The 19,667-nt window shown below is 47.3% G+C and overlaps 1 protein-coding gene across 4 annotated transcripts in view; it reads left to right on the top strand.

The window, feature by feature from the left end:
- Nucleotides 1–19,667, top strand: part of NID2 (nidogen 2) — a 61,951-nt gene that overhangs the window by 36,908 nt on the left and 5,376 nt on the right. For 2 of the 4 annotated variants that reach the window (XM_044230968.1, XM_044230966.1), the window contains exons 9-15: nt 3,583–3,726; nt 4,427–4,555; nt 5,395–5,538; nt 12,576–12,695; nt 13,456–13,686; nt 17,327–17,548; nt 18,153–18,322. In XM_044230968.1, the coding sequence (XP_044086903.1) occupies nt 3,583–3,726; nt 4,427–4,555; nt 5,395–5,538; nt 12,576–12,695; nt 13,456–13,686; nt 17,327–17,548; nt 18,153–18,322 (1,160 nt within the window). Of the gene's footprint in view, nt 1–3,582; nt 3,727–4,426; nt 4,556–5,394; nt 5,539–12,575; nt 12,696–13,452; nt 13,687–17,326; nt 17,549–18,152; nt 18,323–19,667 lie in introns of all 4 variants that reach the window. The other 2 variants (XM_044230965.1, XM_044230967.1) reach the window with 1 other exon arrangement.

The following is a 19,667-nucleotide window of genomic DNA, read 5'->3' on the forward strand; positions in this document are numbered from 1 at the left end:
CAAAGCAGTGTCATCTTGAGGGTTTCCCTCTTTCCAGGGGGAGTGACGGTCAGGCTGGGACATCTGGGACACAGCATGGCCTCCCCACTGATGGGGGCACTCGTGGTTTCCCAGGACCGGGGAGGCTGCACTGTTGGGTCTGTATCTGCCCCTTGAGACATCAGAGCCTGGGGCCTGACTGGCTCCCCAGCTGCAGCCCCCACACCTTGCCAAGTGTTTGCACTTCAGCTGTGGGTCAGTGGTCTCTACTGGGCTTCTAGAATGGGACACCCTTGCGCCCACTTCAGGGCTTCTTCTGGCGAGTTGAGAAGACTGGGCCGAGGGCCACGTGGGGAAGTGGAACGGATTGCTCCTTGAAGGAAAACCATTCTTTTTCCTCTTGATTAAATGAGTAAATTAGTTCCAGATCTCCTGGCAGGGAGTCAAGCTGTTGGAGAGGGTGAGGGCAAAATCGAACTTGTCGTGAGGAGGTTGCCGTTGTCCTTGCTGTAAGAGGAAAAAGCCAACACGCTGTGGAGAAGGCACAGCCATGTGACTTTAGTATATTTTTAAAGATTTTATTTATTTATTTGATAGCGATCACAAGCAGGCAGAGCTGCAGGCAGAGGGAGAAAGAAGTAGGCTCCACTGAGCAGGGAGCCTGATGCAGGACTTGATCCCAGGATCCTGGAACCATGAGCTGAGCTGAAGGCAGTCACTTAACTCACTGAGCCACCCAGGCGCCCCAGAAATGTATTTCTAAAACAAGGGTTTTGGAAGCCAAATTCCGTGAAGAGAGCCTGTGCCCAGAAGGGTTTAATGTTCAGCTGCTATCCTCCTGAGACTCTTAATTTTGGAGCAAGGGGCTCCCCAATCTTTGTCCTGCACCGGGCTCTGTGAATTATGTGGCCCGTCCTGTCAGTGATGTATATTTTAAATCAGTGTCCTGTAATTATGGACCCCTTTGGGCCTCAGTGTCAGGTGGGCTGGGGTATCCCGTCCAGTTTGAAAAGTCCACTTCTGCACTGCAGGTTTTGCGTGCCCAGCCGGGTGGTCTGCTCTCGACATCTCCGCACGCTTACTCATCTTTGCCTGAATGTGCTGCCGTGCAAATCAGATGCTGGAAAGTACTGAGCGAGGAGGTCAGGCGTTAGTGTGTACAAACAAAAACATGTCAGAGCTCCCTTCCTACTTTGGCTGGGTAGGCCAGGCATTTTATACAGAATCTTCTCCTAAAATGGAGAAGTCAGTATTGTCTTGCATCAGGCCTTCAGTGAGGACACGACCTTACTGTTCTTAGCTCTAACCGTGCTGGGGACTGTCTCAGGGACTTGGTCTATACTGCCCTGTAACCCCAGTCTTGTGCTTCCATCCTGTCCACAAGGAGACGCAGAGGGAAGAACGGGGAACACACAAGGGTGTCTGTTTGCTATGTAAAGCTAGGCTCATGGTGACCTACTGAAGTTCGTCAAGTTTAAAAAGTGCCAGAGCCATTTGTTGGTCTTTTTTTCTTGGCAAAGGTTCTGTAACCTACTCCAGCCAGCATCACCGAGGCAATCCAAGGATAAGCTGGTGGCCCTCCTTTATTTCTTTTTAGGCCACAATATGGGAATAAGAATATTCCCCTGCAAGAACACACGGTGGGGTTTTTTTTCTAAAGCAATGGGAGGAATTTATCAGAATGCAAGGAGGTCCCTTTGGAGACTCAGCCAAGGCATCCCAGTTCACAGCAGACTAACACAGAATATTGGAAGAGTCCATGGGGGCAGTGGGGCAAGTGGTGCTGGACCTCCTGAAAGACGGGGTCGGGGGGAATCCGGTCTGGGGCATGTGATAGCAGCAAGCCCTTGGGTCTAGACTAGGAGTTACTTGGAAAAGGCCCAACTGCCTGAGGTAAGAGGGGTGAGGAGATGTGGGTGAGCTCGAGAGAAATGAGAGGGAATCCAGGAGAAAGTGGTACTAGGAAGTTAAAGTACTGGTCTTATTAGGATTAACCTGGCCACAGACCCATCCATTCACTAGGTAGAGAAATGTTCAATATCTGAAACCTTCCCTAGAGAGTTTTGTTTCTGGATAGAAACAAAATGTAATGGTAATGTCACCGTGTCTACTGATGCCAAGATGCTGGTCGTGGTGCTGTGAGAGCAGCTGAGGGTGAGGCAGGACTTGCGGTATGCTGAGCTGGCTGTCAAGATAGGGACTGGGGCACAGGCAGAAATCCAAGGCAGAAGCTCAAGTTATCACAGACAAAGCCCCATTGGTAGCCAGGATGGCTTGACATGAAGCCTGGGAGTTTTGGGTAAAGCTCCTGAAATCTTTTAGATCTAAGATCCGAATTAATTCTAGGGACTGAGACAAAGCTGAAACCAAGTGAGGATGAGCAGCGGTCTCACTGAGGAGGAAGGAGGGACGTCATCCCTGGGGACTGGGTAGGCCTGTCCACAGTGGTGGGGGGTGCAGGACAGGGAAGAGGGAGGATTGTCTTTTACATGTATTATGTCAGGCTTTCTTTATTTTCTTCAGTTGTAGCAGATTTAAGTATTATCTTTTATTTCTTTATTTCTGTTTTACACCTGAGGAATCAGAGAAGTGAATGGAAGTGCCCAGATTTAACGGATTCATTGTATCTGGGGTTCTTTCCCACATTATCTCTGTGCCCTTGGCTTAGCTAACTTTATGAAGTTCCTTTGGTGGTGGCTTAGCAAAGTGGTGGCAAGCACAGAGAGCCTGGCTTTTTATCCCTGCTCCAGCTGCTTCTGACTGTGTGACCTTTGCCAGGTTACGTGGCCTCTCTGTGCTGTAGTAAAAACGAAGATATTAATACCTGCCTCACAGTGTAGTCAAGAGGATTTAAAGGGATGGTATATGTAAAGGTTTTAGAATAGTGCCTGGCAAATAAGTTTACAATGAGCATTACTATTGTGTTCTATCCAGAAACAAAACTCTCTAGGGAAGGTTTCAGATATTGAACATTTCTCTACCTAGTGAATGGATGGGTCTGTGGCCAGGTTAATCCTAATAAGTAATACCACAGAAATCATTCCTCTTTAGTCTTCCCAATCTTAAAAAAGCAAGGTTTTCCCAGTTATTAAATTTTGACTTAGAAATTAGTGAATTTTAGTGAGAGACTGCCCAGTGTCGAGGCAGAAATTTGGGGTATGAGCTCTTGCTGTACCACTTCTTGGCTTTGTGAGCTGGGGCAATTTTTCTGATGTCTCTCACTTCTCTGCAAAAATTATCGATCGGGAGGATGATCGCCCCTCACAAAGTCATCCTGAGAATCACACGAGGTGATCCAGTGAGAGTGCTTTACAATAAAATTATGCCGTGTATTGGGATGTTTTTATTCCCCGGACACAAGCCTACTGTAAGCAAGAAAAGGTTAGTTGTCTGTAGGGTAGGCCATTCTTGAATTTAATACTGCAACTTAAATAATCCAGCTCAGCTTGGGGTATTAGTATTTTAGCAAGGTCTCTAGGTGGCCCCCCACAAAGAGAGGAGTATGCGGTCGATCCCAAGGAGTCCTTGATCTCCCGACCATGCCGTTCTCTTTAGAACAACCACATTGTGCTTGTATGATCTATTTCCTCTCTACCCATGCAGGGGACTCAGACCCCGTCCTCGTGAATCCTTGCTACGACGGGAGACACACATGTGACGTGAGGGCTCAGTGCCATCCAGGGGCAGGGTTAGACTACACCTGCGAGTGTGCCTCTGGGTACCAGGGAGATGGACGCAGCTGTGTGGGTAAGTTGTGTGGGCTCTGTCTGTTCTCGGGCTCCTCCAGCTTTGTGTTACCAAAGCCTGGTGTGTCTGTTTAAGGGTCTTCTCTGATGCACCACACACATTTAGCAGCTGTTAACCTAAATCTCTTATTTCAACACTAAAGCATATTCTAGTTAGAGTTGAGAGGATAGTTGGAAGGTGGGTATTTGAGGCTGGGACTGGGAAGAGGAGACACGTATTGCAATTCCTGCATATTTTGAGCTCTCAAGTTTGGTCATTTTAACCCTGTAGCAAGTGTTTCTTGTATTTATTAAAACGTATGTTTTCTGGTTATCTTCAGACCTTATGTTCCTTTTACCCATGAAAGGCCTTTTCCCCACAAGCTATAGAAATTCCTTTACATTTCTGAAAGAAAAATTGTTAGTGTGTTTTTCTTTTAAATGTTGAGTGGGTTTTATTTTTTACTGTTCAGATTTCTCATAATATTCAATTATTTTCCCTGTGACTTAACTTGAATGACTTCAAATAAAGATTATAACCTACAACATGCATTCGTGTCTGATGCTTAGAAATACTACATTTTGACTACCCCCCCCCAAGATACACTAATTTATTTGTTCTGTTGGCGCTTCATGGCAGTGAAAAACATTGGGTTTTTAGACTTGCCCACTTGGGGAACCTTTGATTTAAGCAGTACTTTTCTGTCCTTATTTTTTCTTAGATGTAAATGAGTGCGCAACTGGCTTCCATCGCTGTGGCCCCAACTCCGTGTGTATCAACTTGCTGGGAAGCTACAGGTGTGAGTGCCGGAGTGGTTATGAGTTCGCAGATGACGGGCACACTTGCACCTGTGAGTGCTAGGACACTATCTCTTTGGCCAACATGGTGCTGAACCTTGCTCTTTGATTCTTTAGTGTTTCTTCTCCGACCTACAGGAGTTCTTCCATATGGGTTTAGAACACAGTTTACTTTGAAATCATCCAAAGCTATGGATCAGTTCAGCCCTGTGTTGTTGTTTTTCCCTAAATAGATACTTTGGTATTGAGTTACTAGCAGATGTTCATCCAGTTGGGATTCCCATTTGTCTTGGTATTTGGCCCAACCATGTAACTAGACTGTGAACCTCTAATACCACCAATTCTAGATAGAAGTAAAATAGTTCTCAAATTTAAATGGAATGGATTAGAATTCAAAGATGCTTATTCCATGTGCCCAGCTATAGATCTCCCTCTGTAATAAATTGAATCTTTCTAGGGTAAAGAAAAAGAAATCTTTGGATCTAAAAGTAGATCCAAAAGAACTAGGATTCCAGATTCGTCCCATTGGTAGAGCCAGAGGATGATAGAGAAAATACACTTTTTAACCCAGTGGGATGGAAAAGTAACCATGATCATAGAAACTGTGTGTGTGTAACTCTGGTGAGTTACAAACTTTAATCAAGGGCTATTTTAATGACTGATCTCATACCTAGTGTTTTAACCACAGACCCAGAGTAGTGCTTCTCAAACTTAAAGAAGCCTACAGATTATCTAGGGGTCTTGTTCAAAGTCAGATTCTGATTTACTGGCTCTGGGATATAAGCCCTCAGATGTCCTGATGCTATTGGTGTGGGGATCACACTGTGAGGGTCAAGTCTCACTCATTCGCAGGTCTGAACTCTTGGATGTTCTTGCCTTCTTCTCTTTTCAGTGATCAGCCCCCCTCCCAACCCCTGTGAGGATGGCAGTCATTCCTGTGCCCCCGCTGGCCAGGCTCGGTGCATTTCCCATGGAGGCAGCACGTTCAGCTGCGCCTGCCTTCCTGGTTACACAGGCAACGGGCACCAGTGTACTGGTGAGTACCTGTGAGTTGTCAGCCTCAGTGACTTTAGACAGTTGCCTTGGATGCAACAGCCCCACATTGCCGGAACCCTTCTCAAAAAGGTCTCTTCCTCAACTCACACAGCCTTGGTATTGTTTGAAGGGCAAGAGAAAAGCTGTCCTTTGAGTCAAAAAGCAGAGCCAAGGGTGATTTCCCTTGGACTAGATTGTTGAGCATATATGGCAGTCCTTGGTGGAGACATTCCTGGAGCGCTAGGAAGCCACCGCCAGCTTGTAACCTCCTGTTCCTGGGAGCTAGTGTAGGCTGCAGGAACTTTGGGAAAACCCACTCACCTGTCCGGAAGTCTCCATCCTTCAGTGTCTTTGGTTAATGGCTTAATCTAGCACTTCAGTCAGGCCTGACTTTTAGTTGCTATTCCACTGGCTGAAGTGGTATTTTAAGCGTCTCTAAACGTACATGCAATGCTTTCCCTCTAATTTTTTCCCACCATCTTCTCTCCCTGGTGGGGTGGGGGAGAGGAAAGAGTGAAAGAACTCCACCATTATAAAAGAGTAGGAATGCATATCTAAGCACTTACAACTTTTTTCCCAGAAATCTAAAGACGTTTAAGATGGTTAAGGCTTGATATAAATCACTAACCTGAAATGGAGGACTAACTTAAAATTTAAATTGGTTAGCTAATAATAATGATGCATGAGGTTGTTACTAAACTAAGTATAATTTTCTTATAAACTAGGTATAATTTTCTGGGTATAAATGTCCGTGAAACCGGGATTAGTAGTACTTTGATATAGAGATTATTCAGCAAATCTACATAATCCATTAAAGGTTTTCAGAATGTATCCAGTGACGTGATGGAATTGAAACTCGATTTCATGCTGTCAGTAATACCCCAAAATCAGAGTAAAATGAGACACTGGGAGCGAGAGAATGGTGGGGAAAGGGTCTGGGGATAAACCTGGGGCACAGACTTTCCCCCTTTCTTCAAATCGCTACTTGCATTGGCCGGGCCACTGTACACCTGGGCACCCTGAGCTGATTTGCTGGAACAGCTGTGTAACTTCCGGGAGCTTTACAGCTGCTTAAATACCATCTCTCCCCCCTCCCCCACCCTTGTCCTTACCAGATGTTTGCTTCTCATCCTCCTCCCATTGCTCTTCCCTTCAGTTTCAGTGGAGGGGCTGCCTGAACCAGCAGCCGGAAGCCATATGTTACGGACAGAACAAGCGTGTTGGGCAGCACAAACGTCCTCTCCCTCCCAGATGGGATGGGCCATTCGGTATTATCTGAATTGGCTCTTTAATGTTCCCACTTCTGTTGTACAGAAGCTCTGCTGTAGGGTTTCCTTAAAAAACACAATTTATACTGAAATGACCCAAAGCCCTTGCTCAGTTCAGCCCCATTTGGTTTTCTTCCCCCCCCCACCGCCCCCCGCCAAAAACACCTCCTGCTTTAGAGCTCAAGGGTTTCTCCAGTTAGACTAAGGGAGATTTGGAATTCACAGATGCTTCTCTCACTTGACCAGCCCAAGAGCTCCATCTGCCCTAGGAGTCTACAGACAGAGGGCAGCCTCCACGGGTGTGCGGGCCAGGGTATAAGGGGGCACTAACTCCTCCTTGTTCTGTTATTTCTCACAGTGGTAATAATACCTTTTCCGCTCTTGTAGAATTTTGTCATTTTTTTGTTTGTTTGTCTGTTTTTGCAGATGTATTTATTTAAGATAGAGGGAGAGCATGAGTGGTAGGGAGGGGCAGAGGGAGAAGGAGAAGCAGGGAGTCCAACACACAGCTCAACCCCAGGACCCTGAGATCATGACCTGAGCCAAAGGCAGGTGCTTAACCAACTGAGCCACTCATGCAACCCTGTCATTCAGTTTCATTTAACACACTGCTGGTTCTAAGAAATGAGACTGCATGGAGAATCAAAATCTTGTCAGAATTTCATATTTAAACATTTGGTTGCTCGGGACAGCAGAGATGTTGGTTTTAAGGTATTTAACTCCTTAGGTCTTTAGTTTAAAGCTAACAAGTCGAAATTCATTGCAGCCTAGATGTGATGAGTGTTAATAATCAGAATGTTCATTGAGTTAGATGCTTCTTGTCCTAATCCCTTCTAGAATCATTCCCTTTTCCTTCTTTTAATCTCTATTTGTCCTGTAAGACTTTGATTACCTTGGGGGTCATATTAGGACCCTGAAATTGGTCATTTTTCTGTGTTGAGAACTCTGGAACAATGCCATTCATTGTTACTACTGCCCTCTTGCTGATTTCTACCATTTTTAATTGTCCCTATTCAATCTCTGCTTCTCTACTTTTGAGATTTTCTCTGGAACCCACAAACTTGAAAACATGCCAAACCCATCCATTGCTTCCCTAGTGTATCAGTTATCTACTGCTGCATAACAAATTACCCCCAAATATAGCAGCTGTAAACAAAACACATTCCTTGTCTATAGATCAAGGACCTGGGAATAGCTTAGTTTGGTCCTCTGCTTTAAAAGGTCCTACAAGCCTGCAACAAGGGGTGCGGTAGGCGTGGGGTCTCATGTAAAGGCCTAACTGGGGAAAGAATCTCATGTGGTTACTGGCAGGATTCAGTTCCTTGAGGACAGAGAGCCTTGGGTCCTTGCTAGCTGTTACCTGGAGATATCCTTCAGCTTCTTGACACATGGACCTTGAACAAAGTAGCTTACTTTCCTCAAAGCCAGTGGCAGAAAGTGTGCTAGCAAAATGGAAGCTAAAAATCACAAAAATGATATCCCCTCAATATTGCTTTGGTATATTGGTCAGATGCAAGTTACCAAGGGAAGGAAATTACACAAGATCGCAAATACCAGGAAGGAGGGATCTTTGGGGTTTCTTAGAGGCTTGCCATTCCAGCTTTTCAGACTGGAGTAGTAGAATATGAATAGCCATTTTCCTGAAGACTCTGCCATGCCTATATTGGTCTGGGTTAATCACGAAGATGACTTTCAGGTTTGTGTGCGTGCGTATGTGTGTGCACACACACACATTTTTCAAGGTATACCACAGTGTACAATGTGTCTCTGTGACCACAGAGAGAGAAAACAGAAAATAGAGAAAAATAGACAAAAAAGCTCTATTTTGTGGAAAGTGTGCATTCTTGAAGCATACGTATTTTCTCTACTCCATTAAAGTAGCAGTAAAAGGGTGTGTGGGTTTTTCTCTAGCCATTTGGTCAAAAATGGAGTTCCCTGGAGAGGCTGAACTTGGCTTTGGGCTCTCAGTCTAGTCTGAGACACTAGCAGGAATTACTTTTATTCAAGTAGGATTAAATCTTTTCTAGCTTCCCTCAATCAATCCCAGCTTCAACAGTTTCAAGATTGATTTCAACCTTGTGTTGGCGTGAGCTGATATTTCTCAGGCCTGTTTGTCCTCCTAGATCTTGGTGACTTTTCTAGGTGCAAAAACAGATTGTCTTGAGTCAGGGTCTTTCCAGGGAGGAGCAAGCATGAGTTGAACAGGCAGGACGTCCCTCCGAGCCCTGAGTGCTCAGGAGCGACATGAGAAGACGTTCTTAGAGTATTCTCTCTCAGGTCTCCTATTCTAAGAATGGAGAAGTTAGGTGAGGTATGGTGATGTTGATGTAAGCACAAGAGGAGAAGAGACAAGGCTGGGAAGGAAGGAGTTCTCTCCACTCATGGGCTCCAGAGAGAGGGTCATCACATACCACACGGGGGCACTACCAGCGGGTGCTTGATTGAATAGATGGGGAGTGACAGCTTGTGGCCTGAAGTCTTTCCTGGGGTCTGGAAATTTCACTGGATGCTTTGGCAGCAAAAGGGGTGGGGTAGGGAGTGATGGGTTAGTGGAGAGCTAGAGTCTGATAATCCAATGACTGTTTCAAAGGGACTTCCCCTGGTTTTGGGTGTGGGCAGAAGGAGGGCAGTGAGAAGATGTTGAAACACTGAAGTATGAATTCAAAATTGAAGATTTTAACACATTTTCCATACAGGCTTTTGTTTTGTTTTGTTTTGTTTGTTTGTTTGTTTTTACTGGTTTGATAGGTAAGAGAATGGAGAATTATGCTGAGATTCAGCCATGTTTCATTATCTGAATAGCAAAGGAGATCTACTATGCCTTGAACCTTGTTGTCTTGACCTCAGTGTCCTAATAGCCCCTGAAGACCCCTGACATTGGTTGTTAAGCATAAATGGCAGCCCCCTCCCCCAGTGGTACAACAAGGAGTCTCTCCCTTGCCAAGGGGCTGAAAGTCTTTCCATGCTTTCTGTCCTGACACTTGACATCCTGTGACATAGGGAAGAGCTCCCCATTTTTACTCAAAAGCTCCAGTCCCCTCTAAAACGTCCTCAGTGTTAGCACTCCTGAGGTGGAGCCATCACCTGCTCTGAGCACGGGCGCTGGAGTAGCTGACTGGACTATTTTCTGTCATGGTGGGAGGTCTTTCAAGGAGGCATCAGGACTGTTCTATGCTTCAGGAACCTTAACGTCCTCCAGCCTTAGGGGATGGATGCTCCTCACTTGTGATACTTTCCATCCCCTCAAGGACTTTTCTCCCTGTTGGTCATTTATAACCATTATTGTCCCCTGTATTGGGGAGGGTGACTGCTCTTTCGTTCTGACCGGAATTGTTAGGCCATGGGCTTTCCGAACATGAGATAACTTGGTAGCTCTGGGGCGTCCCCTCTCTCTGAGTTCCAAATAATCTCAAGGAGCTGATCCCTCGGTTCTAGAAATAGGCCCTGTGTCTCAGGAATTCCTGCTTCCTGTCATTGCTTGGGGTTCCTGTTAGCATGAGAAGTACTTTTTGCATATGTATTATGAATAGCTTTCACTTCCTGCATTGACTTTCCTGGGGGATGTTCATTTTTACAGCTCTGGTTTCCCAGCCCTTTGCAGGTCCCGGGGAGCTGGATGGCCGCCGGCTTCCCCTAGCGAAGTACTGGGGTTGCCCTTTTGAAGAGACAGAGCGCCAAACTCAGGGATGATTAAATATGACAAGAGAGAACCAGTATTGATTAGCTCGAAGACAGGACACAGGTTTTTGTTGTGACTGATTTTGTTAGGTTTCTTTTTGGTTCCTTGAGGAGCTAACCAGAAAACCCGGTTTGTTTCTGACTTTGCAGAGGAATGTGTAACTACTTTCCTGCCTTTGTAGGTAGACAGGAAGTGTGCTCCTCTGGACAGAGCCTCTCTGGGTAGCATTGAACTTGGTTGTGTCAAGCGTTCAGGATTCTCTTGGACTTAAGGGAGCTCATTTATTTTGACCAAGTTTCCCCAAGACTGAGGTCACACAGAATGTGAATTTGCTAATGACAGGGTAAGAGAGTCCTCTTCTGTGAACAGAACATCTTGGTTTCCCGTCCTGCATGTTGGCTCACCAATACCTGGGAAAGGTGTAGAGCCATGAAAAGGGGGCCCAGTGAGAGAATGGTCATAGCTCCCGTCCTGCATGTTGGCTCACCAATACCTGGGAAAGGTGTAGAGCCATGGAAAGGGGGCCCAGTGAGAGAATGGTCATAGCAAGGCTGGGGCTGACCGCCCTAGAGCAGATCTCATTGGGTGCACGGGAGGCCTGGCGAGGAGCCACCTCTGTCCCCAGCCAATTCAGGTCACATTCAGGCGGTCGCTCTCCAGCATCCTCGGTTCTGTGTGTCTCCGCGGCGGGCTGTAGCAAATGGATGCAGTTCACTCCCGGGACTCACCACCTTGTTGGTTTCACACTGATCCTCCCAACCCACATTTTTTCCTATTCACACATTTTTATATCCTTTTTTGGGCGTCTTTGTGGAAGCGACATCTTGCTTTTATTTTCAGCCAAGTCTTGATCTGACCTCTACCCTTGATCTTCCTTTTACTCTGGAAGACTTCCTGTCTTTGCAGATAGCTTATTTCAGTCACTGACCATTGGTTTTATGTATTCAAGATTTTTTTTTTTTTTAAATTTTTAAGTAATCTCTGCACCCAACGTGGGGCTCAAACTCCTAGCTCTGAAATCAAGAGTCAGTCGTATGCTCCACCCAGTGCCCCTGGCCATTGGTTGTAATAGTTTGACTCTCAGAAGTTTTTTGGGGGGGTGGGGGAAGTGCCTTGCTACTGTTGGCATATGCTAGTTGCGGCAAGTAAAAGGACTGTAAGCTGGCATTTGGAGTTCTAGGATGTTGCAGTTTTGAGAATTATGAAAAGCTAGTATCGCGAAGGGGGGTATGCTGAATTATTGATACTGATAAGCCTGACAAAGTCCGATTTTTAAAAAAAGATTTTATTTATTTATTTGTCAGGGGAGAGAGAGAGAGAGAGAGAACACAGACAGGCAGAGTGGCAAGCAGAGGGAGAAGTAGGCTCCCTGCTGAGCAAGGAGCCCATGTGGGACTCAGTCCGAGGACACTAGGATCATGACCTGAGCCAAAGGCAGCTGCTTAACCCACTGAGCCACCCAGGTGTCCCAAATTCAGATTTTTTTATGTGTTGCTTCAAAACTTCTGATATTTTTCTTACACACTTTTCTATTTCTTCTAAAGGTAGACAGTAGAGACGATTTCTGATTACTTGGGCATTGTCGCTAGTAGGACTCTGATTACATGAGACTGAATGTGCTTCTACCTTAGTTGAAAAAGCACTGGGGCCTCCCTGGGCTGTTCTGCATCTGCATGTTGGTGCTATAGGGACAGGGGGCCAACCGGGCCAGAACAAAGCCATTGTTAGTGTATTTACTGCTGCAGTATGGAAAGGAAGTGAATGATTTACAGTCTAGAGGCCAGTTCAAAGGTGATAACTTCCTGGAATTCATTGGATGAAAGATGCTCTAGAAATACACTGCAGGATTTTTTTTTCTGGAAGTGACCACACATTTGATTTCTACCTCATACATTCTTAACTCCCGTGTCCCCCAGCTTTGTACATTAAGCTTGCCTTTAGCTCTTACTCTATTTCTGCTTGTGCCCAGAGGTCTTCTGAGGTTGACCCCTTGTGTACTAAGGCCGTGCAGTAGCCCCGGGTGTGTGCGGTGAAGTCATGCTGTTCCTTCCTCCCTCCCCCTCCCCCTCATCTCTGTTCCTGCCTCTGCAGATGTTGATGAATGCTCGGAAAACAGATGTCACCCGTCGGCTACCTGCTATAATACCCCTGGCTCCTTCTCCTGCCAATGCAACCCTGGCTATCATGGGGATGGATTTCAGTGCACACCTGGTAAGGTTTGGAGAGCCAGATGAGGCATAGAAAACCCTGGATCCTTCAATGTGATTTTTCTATAGCCTTTAGTTCACTCTTATAGGAGACCAAGGCTTTTCCTGTCCCATCTAGCTGCCTAGTCTACTGAGTGCTCACTGGTTCTTAGCGTTCTGGGAGGCCAGGAATGTGATCCATCCATTGTCCTACCTAGGGTCCCACCCATTGTGTTCAGCCCCCTTCATGAGTGGCTTTGCCTGGGCGAAGTACTGAGATCAAGCTTGCTGAACAGGAGCCATGTGCGCTGGTCGTACCAGCCATGAGCTGGTCGTAAGCCCCATGACTATTCTAGGAGGTCTTGGCCTGCACGCTGTAATCTAGTGATGGCCATTGACTTGGAGCTTCTCAGACTTACCATTCTCGACTTCAGGGGCTGAACAGAGTTTTACCATCTTTTCCCAAGTCTCTTGGGAGTCTTTGGATAGCGGCTATGGGTGGCTCTTCATTTTACCCAGACAGCAGTGGGGAGTCAGCCCTGGACAGGGTGAACTGTGAGACTTAGGGAGAAATTAGGGAGATAGTGGCAGAAACAAAAGAATCCAGGAGTTCAGAATCTCAACGCTTTGCTATTTCTCCCATGCAATGCTTCCTTCCAAGTATATGGAGGGGAAAACAAAAAAACCCCTTGGCTAGGAGACTTTGACACTAGCTGGTAAGAGTGGACGGGTTGCAGTGTCTTTTATTCCTCCTTTGTACATCTCCTTCACCCGGACCTTAGAAGACCCCTCCTCGGGGCTGAAACCCTGCGAACAGCAGCAGCGCCAGGCCCAGGCTCAGCACGCCTATCCCGGCAGCCGGATGCACATCCCCCAGTGCGATGAGCAGGGCCACTTCCTGCCGCTGCAGTGTCACGGCATGACCGGCTTCTGCTGGTGTGTGGACCCCGATGGCCACGAAGTCCCCGGCACGCGGACTGCACCCGGCTCCTTGCCACCGCGCTGCAGACCACCAGGTGAGAAGTCAGGGAAGAGAGCCAGTTCCAGCCTCGGCCATGGCTCGAGAAGCGGAATGGAGGTGACTGGGGGGCAGATGATCACCCCTGCCCAGACCGAGCAGACACCAGACCCTGGGCCCTTCTCCATCCTGTGGAGGCTTCTTCCTCCTGGGAACCCCAGAATGGTCTGTGCACACCTGCGTGCACATTTGTGTGACAGGGACGGACATAGGTACATACGTGATCACCCTTATGGGCTGCGGCCTCACACTTGTCCAGGACAGGCCTGGAAGTGAAGACTGAGTGTGTCGGTCAGGCTGAGGCCATTCCCCTACATCTGTTATGGCAGCTTTGGGAGCATTTGGAGCAAGAGGATCTTGCCAGACCAGCCTTTCATCCCAAAGAAAAACTGCCTTCCCGTATTCCCCTCTATCCTTTCACTCCACTTTAGGAACTACAGCGATGAAGGCCACTTTAGTATTGATGGGAAGAAGAGGTAGGACACCTGTAGGGGGTCCAGCTAGTTTGCTCTAAGCTAATCAACCAGCTGTCTCCAGTCAGGCCTGGCATGTCGACCAGGAATCCCCACCTGCCAAGGCCACCGTCAGAAGAGGTACAGGAACCTGTGATGTTAGCCCATGCAGTGACATGCCGATGGTGAGCATGTCTGTTACCGTCTGAGCGCTCCCCCTGCCTCCCTTTCACCGTCTGGATTATTTAGAGTGGGAAGACTTTCTTTTTTTTTTAACTACAGAAGAATTTTATTATGAAGAACATAGGACTGAATTGAAACCTTTTTTTTTTTTATAATTTTTTTTTAAAGATTTTATTTATTTATTTGACAGAGAGAAATCACAAGTAGACGGAGAGGCAGGCAGAAAGAGAGAGAGGGAAGCAGGCTCCCCGCTGAGCAGAGAGCCCCATGCGGGACTTGATCCCAGGACCCTGAGATCATGACCTGAGCCGAAGGCAGTGGCTTAACCCACTGAGCCACCCAGGCTCCCTGAATTGAAACCTTTTTAGTCAAAATAACTCCTATAGCCCTGAGCCTGCTAATCACAGGTCCATTTCTACTACTGAAAAAGATAAATACTAATCTTGACTTTTCATGTACGAGAGTGAGAAGAGCTGGAGAATTACCACCAGTTTTGATCCCTTTGGTAATACCATTATCGCCGGCACATTAGGGCTTCTAAGAGTCATACAGGTAAAAATCAGTAATGCTTGATTCTGATGTATGTCCTTGTTTCCACAGTGACACTCCCAGTTCCTCTCTGTCCCTATTTTTAGGAAAAGATTTTGCAGGTCCCAAAAAAAAAAAAAAAAAAAAAAGAACCCACCCAGAAATACCCTGTTTCACTCCTGCCTACTCTTTAAAAAGTCTCGGTTCTAACTCCATCTGGGATTTAAAGAAATCAGATGGTTGGGACACGCCTTAGGGAACCGTTCAGTTCTGTTACACTTACTAAGACAAGCATGTGTTAAGGACAGTGATTCAGAAGGGAGCCGATAGATTGAGAAGTTAATGACCAAAGGAGGGACGCGTTCTCTTGTGCACACTCTTTCCTCATGGCCCAGACTTCTCTCTCGGTGCTGGTTCGGCCTTGGCTGCCATTTCTGACTAGTCACCTCTGTATTAATGGGGTTGGCTTGAAGGGAGGGAAAACACTCTGTGTCCAAGATTTCAAAATATTTAAAACCCTGCCAACTAAAAACAGAAAAGAAAGAAAACTGGTGAATTAAGGAGGAGCTTCAAATAGTAAAGAATGAGAGGAAGGCACACATATTAATGACGTGAGGTGCCCATTTCCCAGAGGCTGGGTGTGCTGTCTGCATTCCAGTGAGCTTTGCCTCATTGGCTGTCCCCTGAACCAAGAATGTCCCCTCTGAGTTTGTAGTGTGGGCCTGGGGCAGCATTGGGAACTTCTGCAGGGAATCCCAGTATGAGGTAGATAGCTAGTTTTTGAGGAAGTGACATTTCTCCATCTGGGGTCTTTGAGACACCTCTGGGGGAGGAAGCGAGACTGTCCTTCTCCATGAGGTCTTAAAAGGAACTTGGCTTCCCAAGGGTCATAAGCTATAGAGACAATCTGAAGAACATCCACGTCTCCCAAATCTGGCAAGTCTTGTATTGAGCTGGTCGGCTTTGAGCTCTGAGGATTTTACTTACCACTCTCCTGCTTTCCTAGAGGTGCACTTTGGTACTAGAACCAAAGTGTAATGTTTCCAACTTTGTTTTTTGAAGCCATTGGAGGTTTTGACCTCCAAGAAATCACTGTTTTAAAGGGACTCTCTTCCTGACGGCTGGTAGGTTACACTGGGAGGCAGGACAGAGAAGGTAGGTCACACGAGTATGAAAGCTTTGGTAATTATCCTAATGGGAGACCATGGGGCTTGGACCAGGGTCATAGGGGTGGATGTGGAGAGATTGATTTTCTCAATGTATTTTGAAGGGACAGCTGACATTTTCTGACCTATCAGATGTGGAGAACGAGAAAGGCATCAAGGATTATTGGGTTTGGATAATGGAAAATGGAGGTGCTACTGACTGATAGGGAAATGTCTAGGGGAGAGTTGTCTAGGGCAGTGTTGATGGTGGAAACCAGGCACCCTGTTTTTGTTTTTGTTCTGAGATGTATGTTATACATCCAGGTGGTAGTATCAAATAGGTACTTGGCTATACGGTTCTATAGACCATAGCCTTTCAGTTGCACAAATTAAAGAAGGCAAAGCACCTTCTATTTGAGTTCCTTTAGATGAGCCTATGCTAGATGGGTGGATGAGTTATCTAAACATACTGCCGCAGAGTCCCCACAGACTGAGAACCGCCATGTTTGTGACAGAGTGACAGCCACGTGGAAGTAATGCTGGGAGAAATCAGCTAGAGAAACTGCTCTGCAAGGGCTCACAGGTTAAGCCTGGTGGTGAGCTGGGAGGAGGAGCAGGGAGAGGATGCTGGAGATGGGAGGGGGCAGAGCTACATGGCGGGAAGCTGGAACCTACTGGAAAAAAGGTTCAGCTCTGAGCCAAAGGGCTTCCAGGAACTGGAGTGTCAAACAGTCAGCAGGGAGCTGTTGGCCCCCTTGTCTTCTGTGTTCACCAGTGCTAACGGCAGCAAGTCTTACTCCATAGTTTTCCAATGAGCAGACACGAGGGCCACATAGGTAGAACACTCAGGGATAGTTTCTAAGACACATCACCAGTCAAGATTGCTTTCTTGGGTGTGGGTCCTGGAGCTTGAACCAACTGGGAAAGAGTAAATATTACCTTGAAATATCACGTGGCCACTGAGTCCCCGAGGAGGGTTCCCACCAAGTGCTCTGTTAGCAGAGGCCCTGGGCCCAGGCAGAGTAGTCCCCTTGAACCTCTCCCGGCCTGAGCATGCCCTGCAGCCCTGATCTTACCTCCTCTGGCTCTCTACTGATGTGGCTGGCTGGCCTTGATGACAAATCCTCTTGGCCCAGGAGACTTTCCTTCTCCGGATTCCTGTGGAGAGCTTCTTAGAGCACTTGACTGCTGTGGTCCAGTGTCCAGGGGCTTGGCCGAGACCTTGTTGGCGGACACTGGGAGGAGGGAGGCCAGGTGTGGGGATCTTCAGCTACATGCCGTATCCTGTCCTTGGCTCACCATCAAAGGCTTTTTGTCCCCATCTGCTCAGAGCCCACCCAGAGGCCCCGGACCGTCTGTGAGCGCTGGAGGGAAAACCTGCTGGAGCACTACGGTGGCACGCCCAGGGATGACCAGTATGTACCCCAGTGTGATGACCTGGGCCACTTCATGCCCCTGCAGTGCCACGGGAAGAGTGACTTCTGCTGGTGTGTGGACAAAGATGGCAGAGAAGTGCAGGGCACCCGCTCGCAGCCAGGCACCACCCCTGCCTGTAAGCACCCGGGGACTGCCCCATTCAGCACACCACTTGGAGGGTTTGCTGGAGGTCACCTGCCAGCTGTGGATGAAGGTGGGGGAGTCAGGGGGTCATCAGGTCCAGTGAAAGAAGTCACTAATACACTGTGTTGATTTACATTCTGGTCTACCCGAGATCCCAATTTGGATTTCGTGTTTGGTTTTGTCATTAGCAGTTTCTGTAGTGAGAACATCTGGAACTCCGTTCAACATGCAGTTACTCCTCCTCCCCAGCCTGGGGTGAAAGGAGACACGTGTCACCCTGGGGGCCCAAAGAAAAGCGGACACAATACTGGCTAGTTTCTTTCCTTAAAAAGGAAAAAAATCTCTTGCTTTGTTCTGAGGGAAATGTTTTGTTGTCTTCCTCCCTAGTAACTGGCAGTGTTTTTACATAATCTTTGGGGGGGGAAGCCTAGAAATTAGAATTTCTTTTAAGGAACATCTGGAACACATCTGTCTAGGGTAAAAATCTTTTGATGTTTTTGGAGGTTCTGCTATGTGGAAAGTAACTTCTTCCCCCTCCCCACCTACCCTTGTTTCCCATCCTGTTCTTTATACCTTCCTGCTCTTTGCCACGGCAGGTATCCCCACGGTTGCTCCACCCACAGTCCGGCCTGTGCCCCGGCCTGATGTGACCCCTCCCTCAGTGGGCACCTTCCTGCTCTATGCCCAGGGCCAGCAGATCGGTCACTTGCCCCTCAATGGTACCAGGCTTCAGAAGGACATGGCCAAGACCCTGCTGTCACTGCATGTAAGTGGATTTCGGCTGTCGGGGGTGGGACTGCACAGGGCTTTCAGATCACAGCAAGGGCCAGAGATAAAGGGAGATCTTGGAGGGTTTCTGGGCTGTGGTCCGATACTGTCATGGGTCTGACACTGCTCTCACAGGAAGTGGGGGCACTGTTGCCGGGAGTCACATCTCACTGGCCCAGGCTTTCTCCGGTGGTTCATGGGGTTTCAGATACAGGGAGAGGGAGTTTGAGATTTGTCAGGATACTGAGGCAGTATGACGAGTCAACCTTGACCCAAGTCCCCAGGATCCTCTCCATGCCAGACCTCTCCAGAGGGTGCAGGAAGACCACCCAAAAGGTGTGGTTTCTGTGGTCAGTTGAGAATCCCAAGTGGAAATAAATTAATGACTGCCTCGGGACGCCTGGGTGGCTCAGTTGGTCAAGCAGCTGCCTTCGGCTCAGGTCATGATCCCAGCGTCCTGGGATCGAGTCCCACATAGGGCTCCTTGTTCCGCAGGGAGCCTGCTTCTCCCTCTGCCTCTGCCTGCCTGTCTGCCTGTGCTTGCTCTCTCTCCCTCTCTCTCTCTGACAAATAAATAAATAAATAAAATCTTTAAAAAAAAAAATTAATGACTGCCTCATTGTTGCAGTCCCCTCCCCTCCCATTCTGGTTCTGTGGATCAGTCTCTTCTCTAACTCCTTCACAGCTCTGGGCAGAGGGCTGGGAAAGGAGCTTTCCCTAGATGCCTGTTAGAGCACTTGACTGCTCCTGTGCCAGCAGCATCCCTACTGTCAGAGCACTCCATTTTGGAGGAGCGATTTCTTCTCTAAAATAGCGAAAAGAGAAGGGAGTTCACCAAAAAGGCACTGCCACTTATAAAGGGTACAGAATAGTACAATGTCCATGTTTGCCTTTACTTCTGGAACAAACTTTTTTTTCGGATTCCAAAAAAAGTTTAGAAGCAGCCAGTATTCAGAGGAAGATGTGTTTTTCCTTAAGATTTAGGTTTTGTAGTCATGCTGGCAAACACGGGCATGCTCCTGTGCAAGTTTCTCTAAAAGATGCAGAAACTGAGAAATTGCCAACACCTCAGTCTAACTATCCACCGAGTCTGACGGCTGTGTGGCATTTCTGAACTTGCCTCTCCTGGGTGGTGGAACTGACAGAGAATGTAACATGGGCTGTAAGCATGTCTTGGGGAAATTTATTTAAAATGACTTATTCTTCCAAGAAACTCTAAAATCAATACATGGCTTTTAACAGACCCCATGATTCCCTAGGTCAATGGAAGCCGACATGGATGTGCACTCCTGTCTGACACAGAGGACTTTTACTTTTCAAGTAAAACACACTTCGCCTTCAGA

This window comes from Neovison vison, chromosome 13 (assembly GCF_020171115.1).
Source record: "Neovison vison isolate M4711 chromosome 13, ASM_NN_V1, whole genome shotgun sequence".
Taxonomy (NCBI): domain Eukaryota; kingdom Metazoa; phylum Chordata; class Mammalia; order Carnivora; family Mustelidae; genus Neogale; species Neogale vison.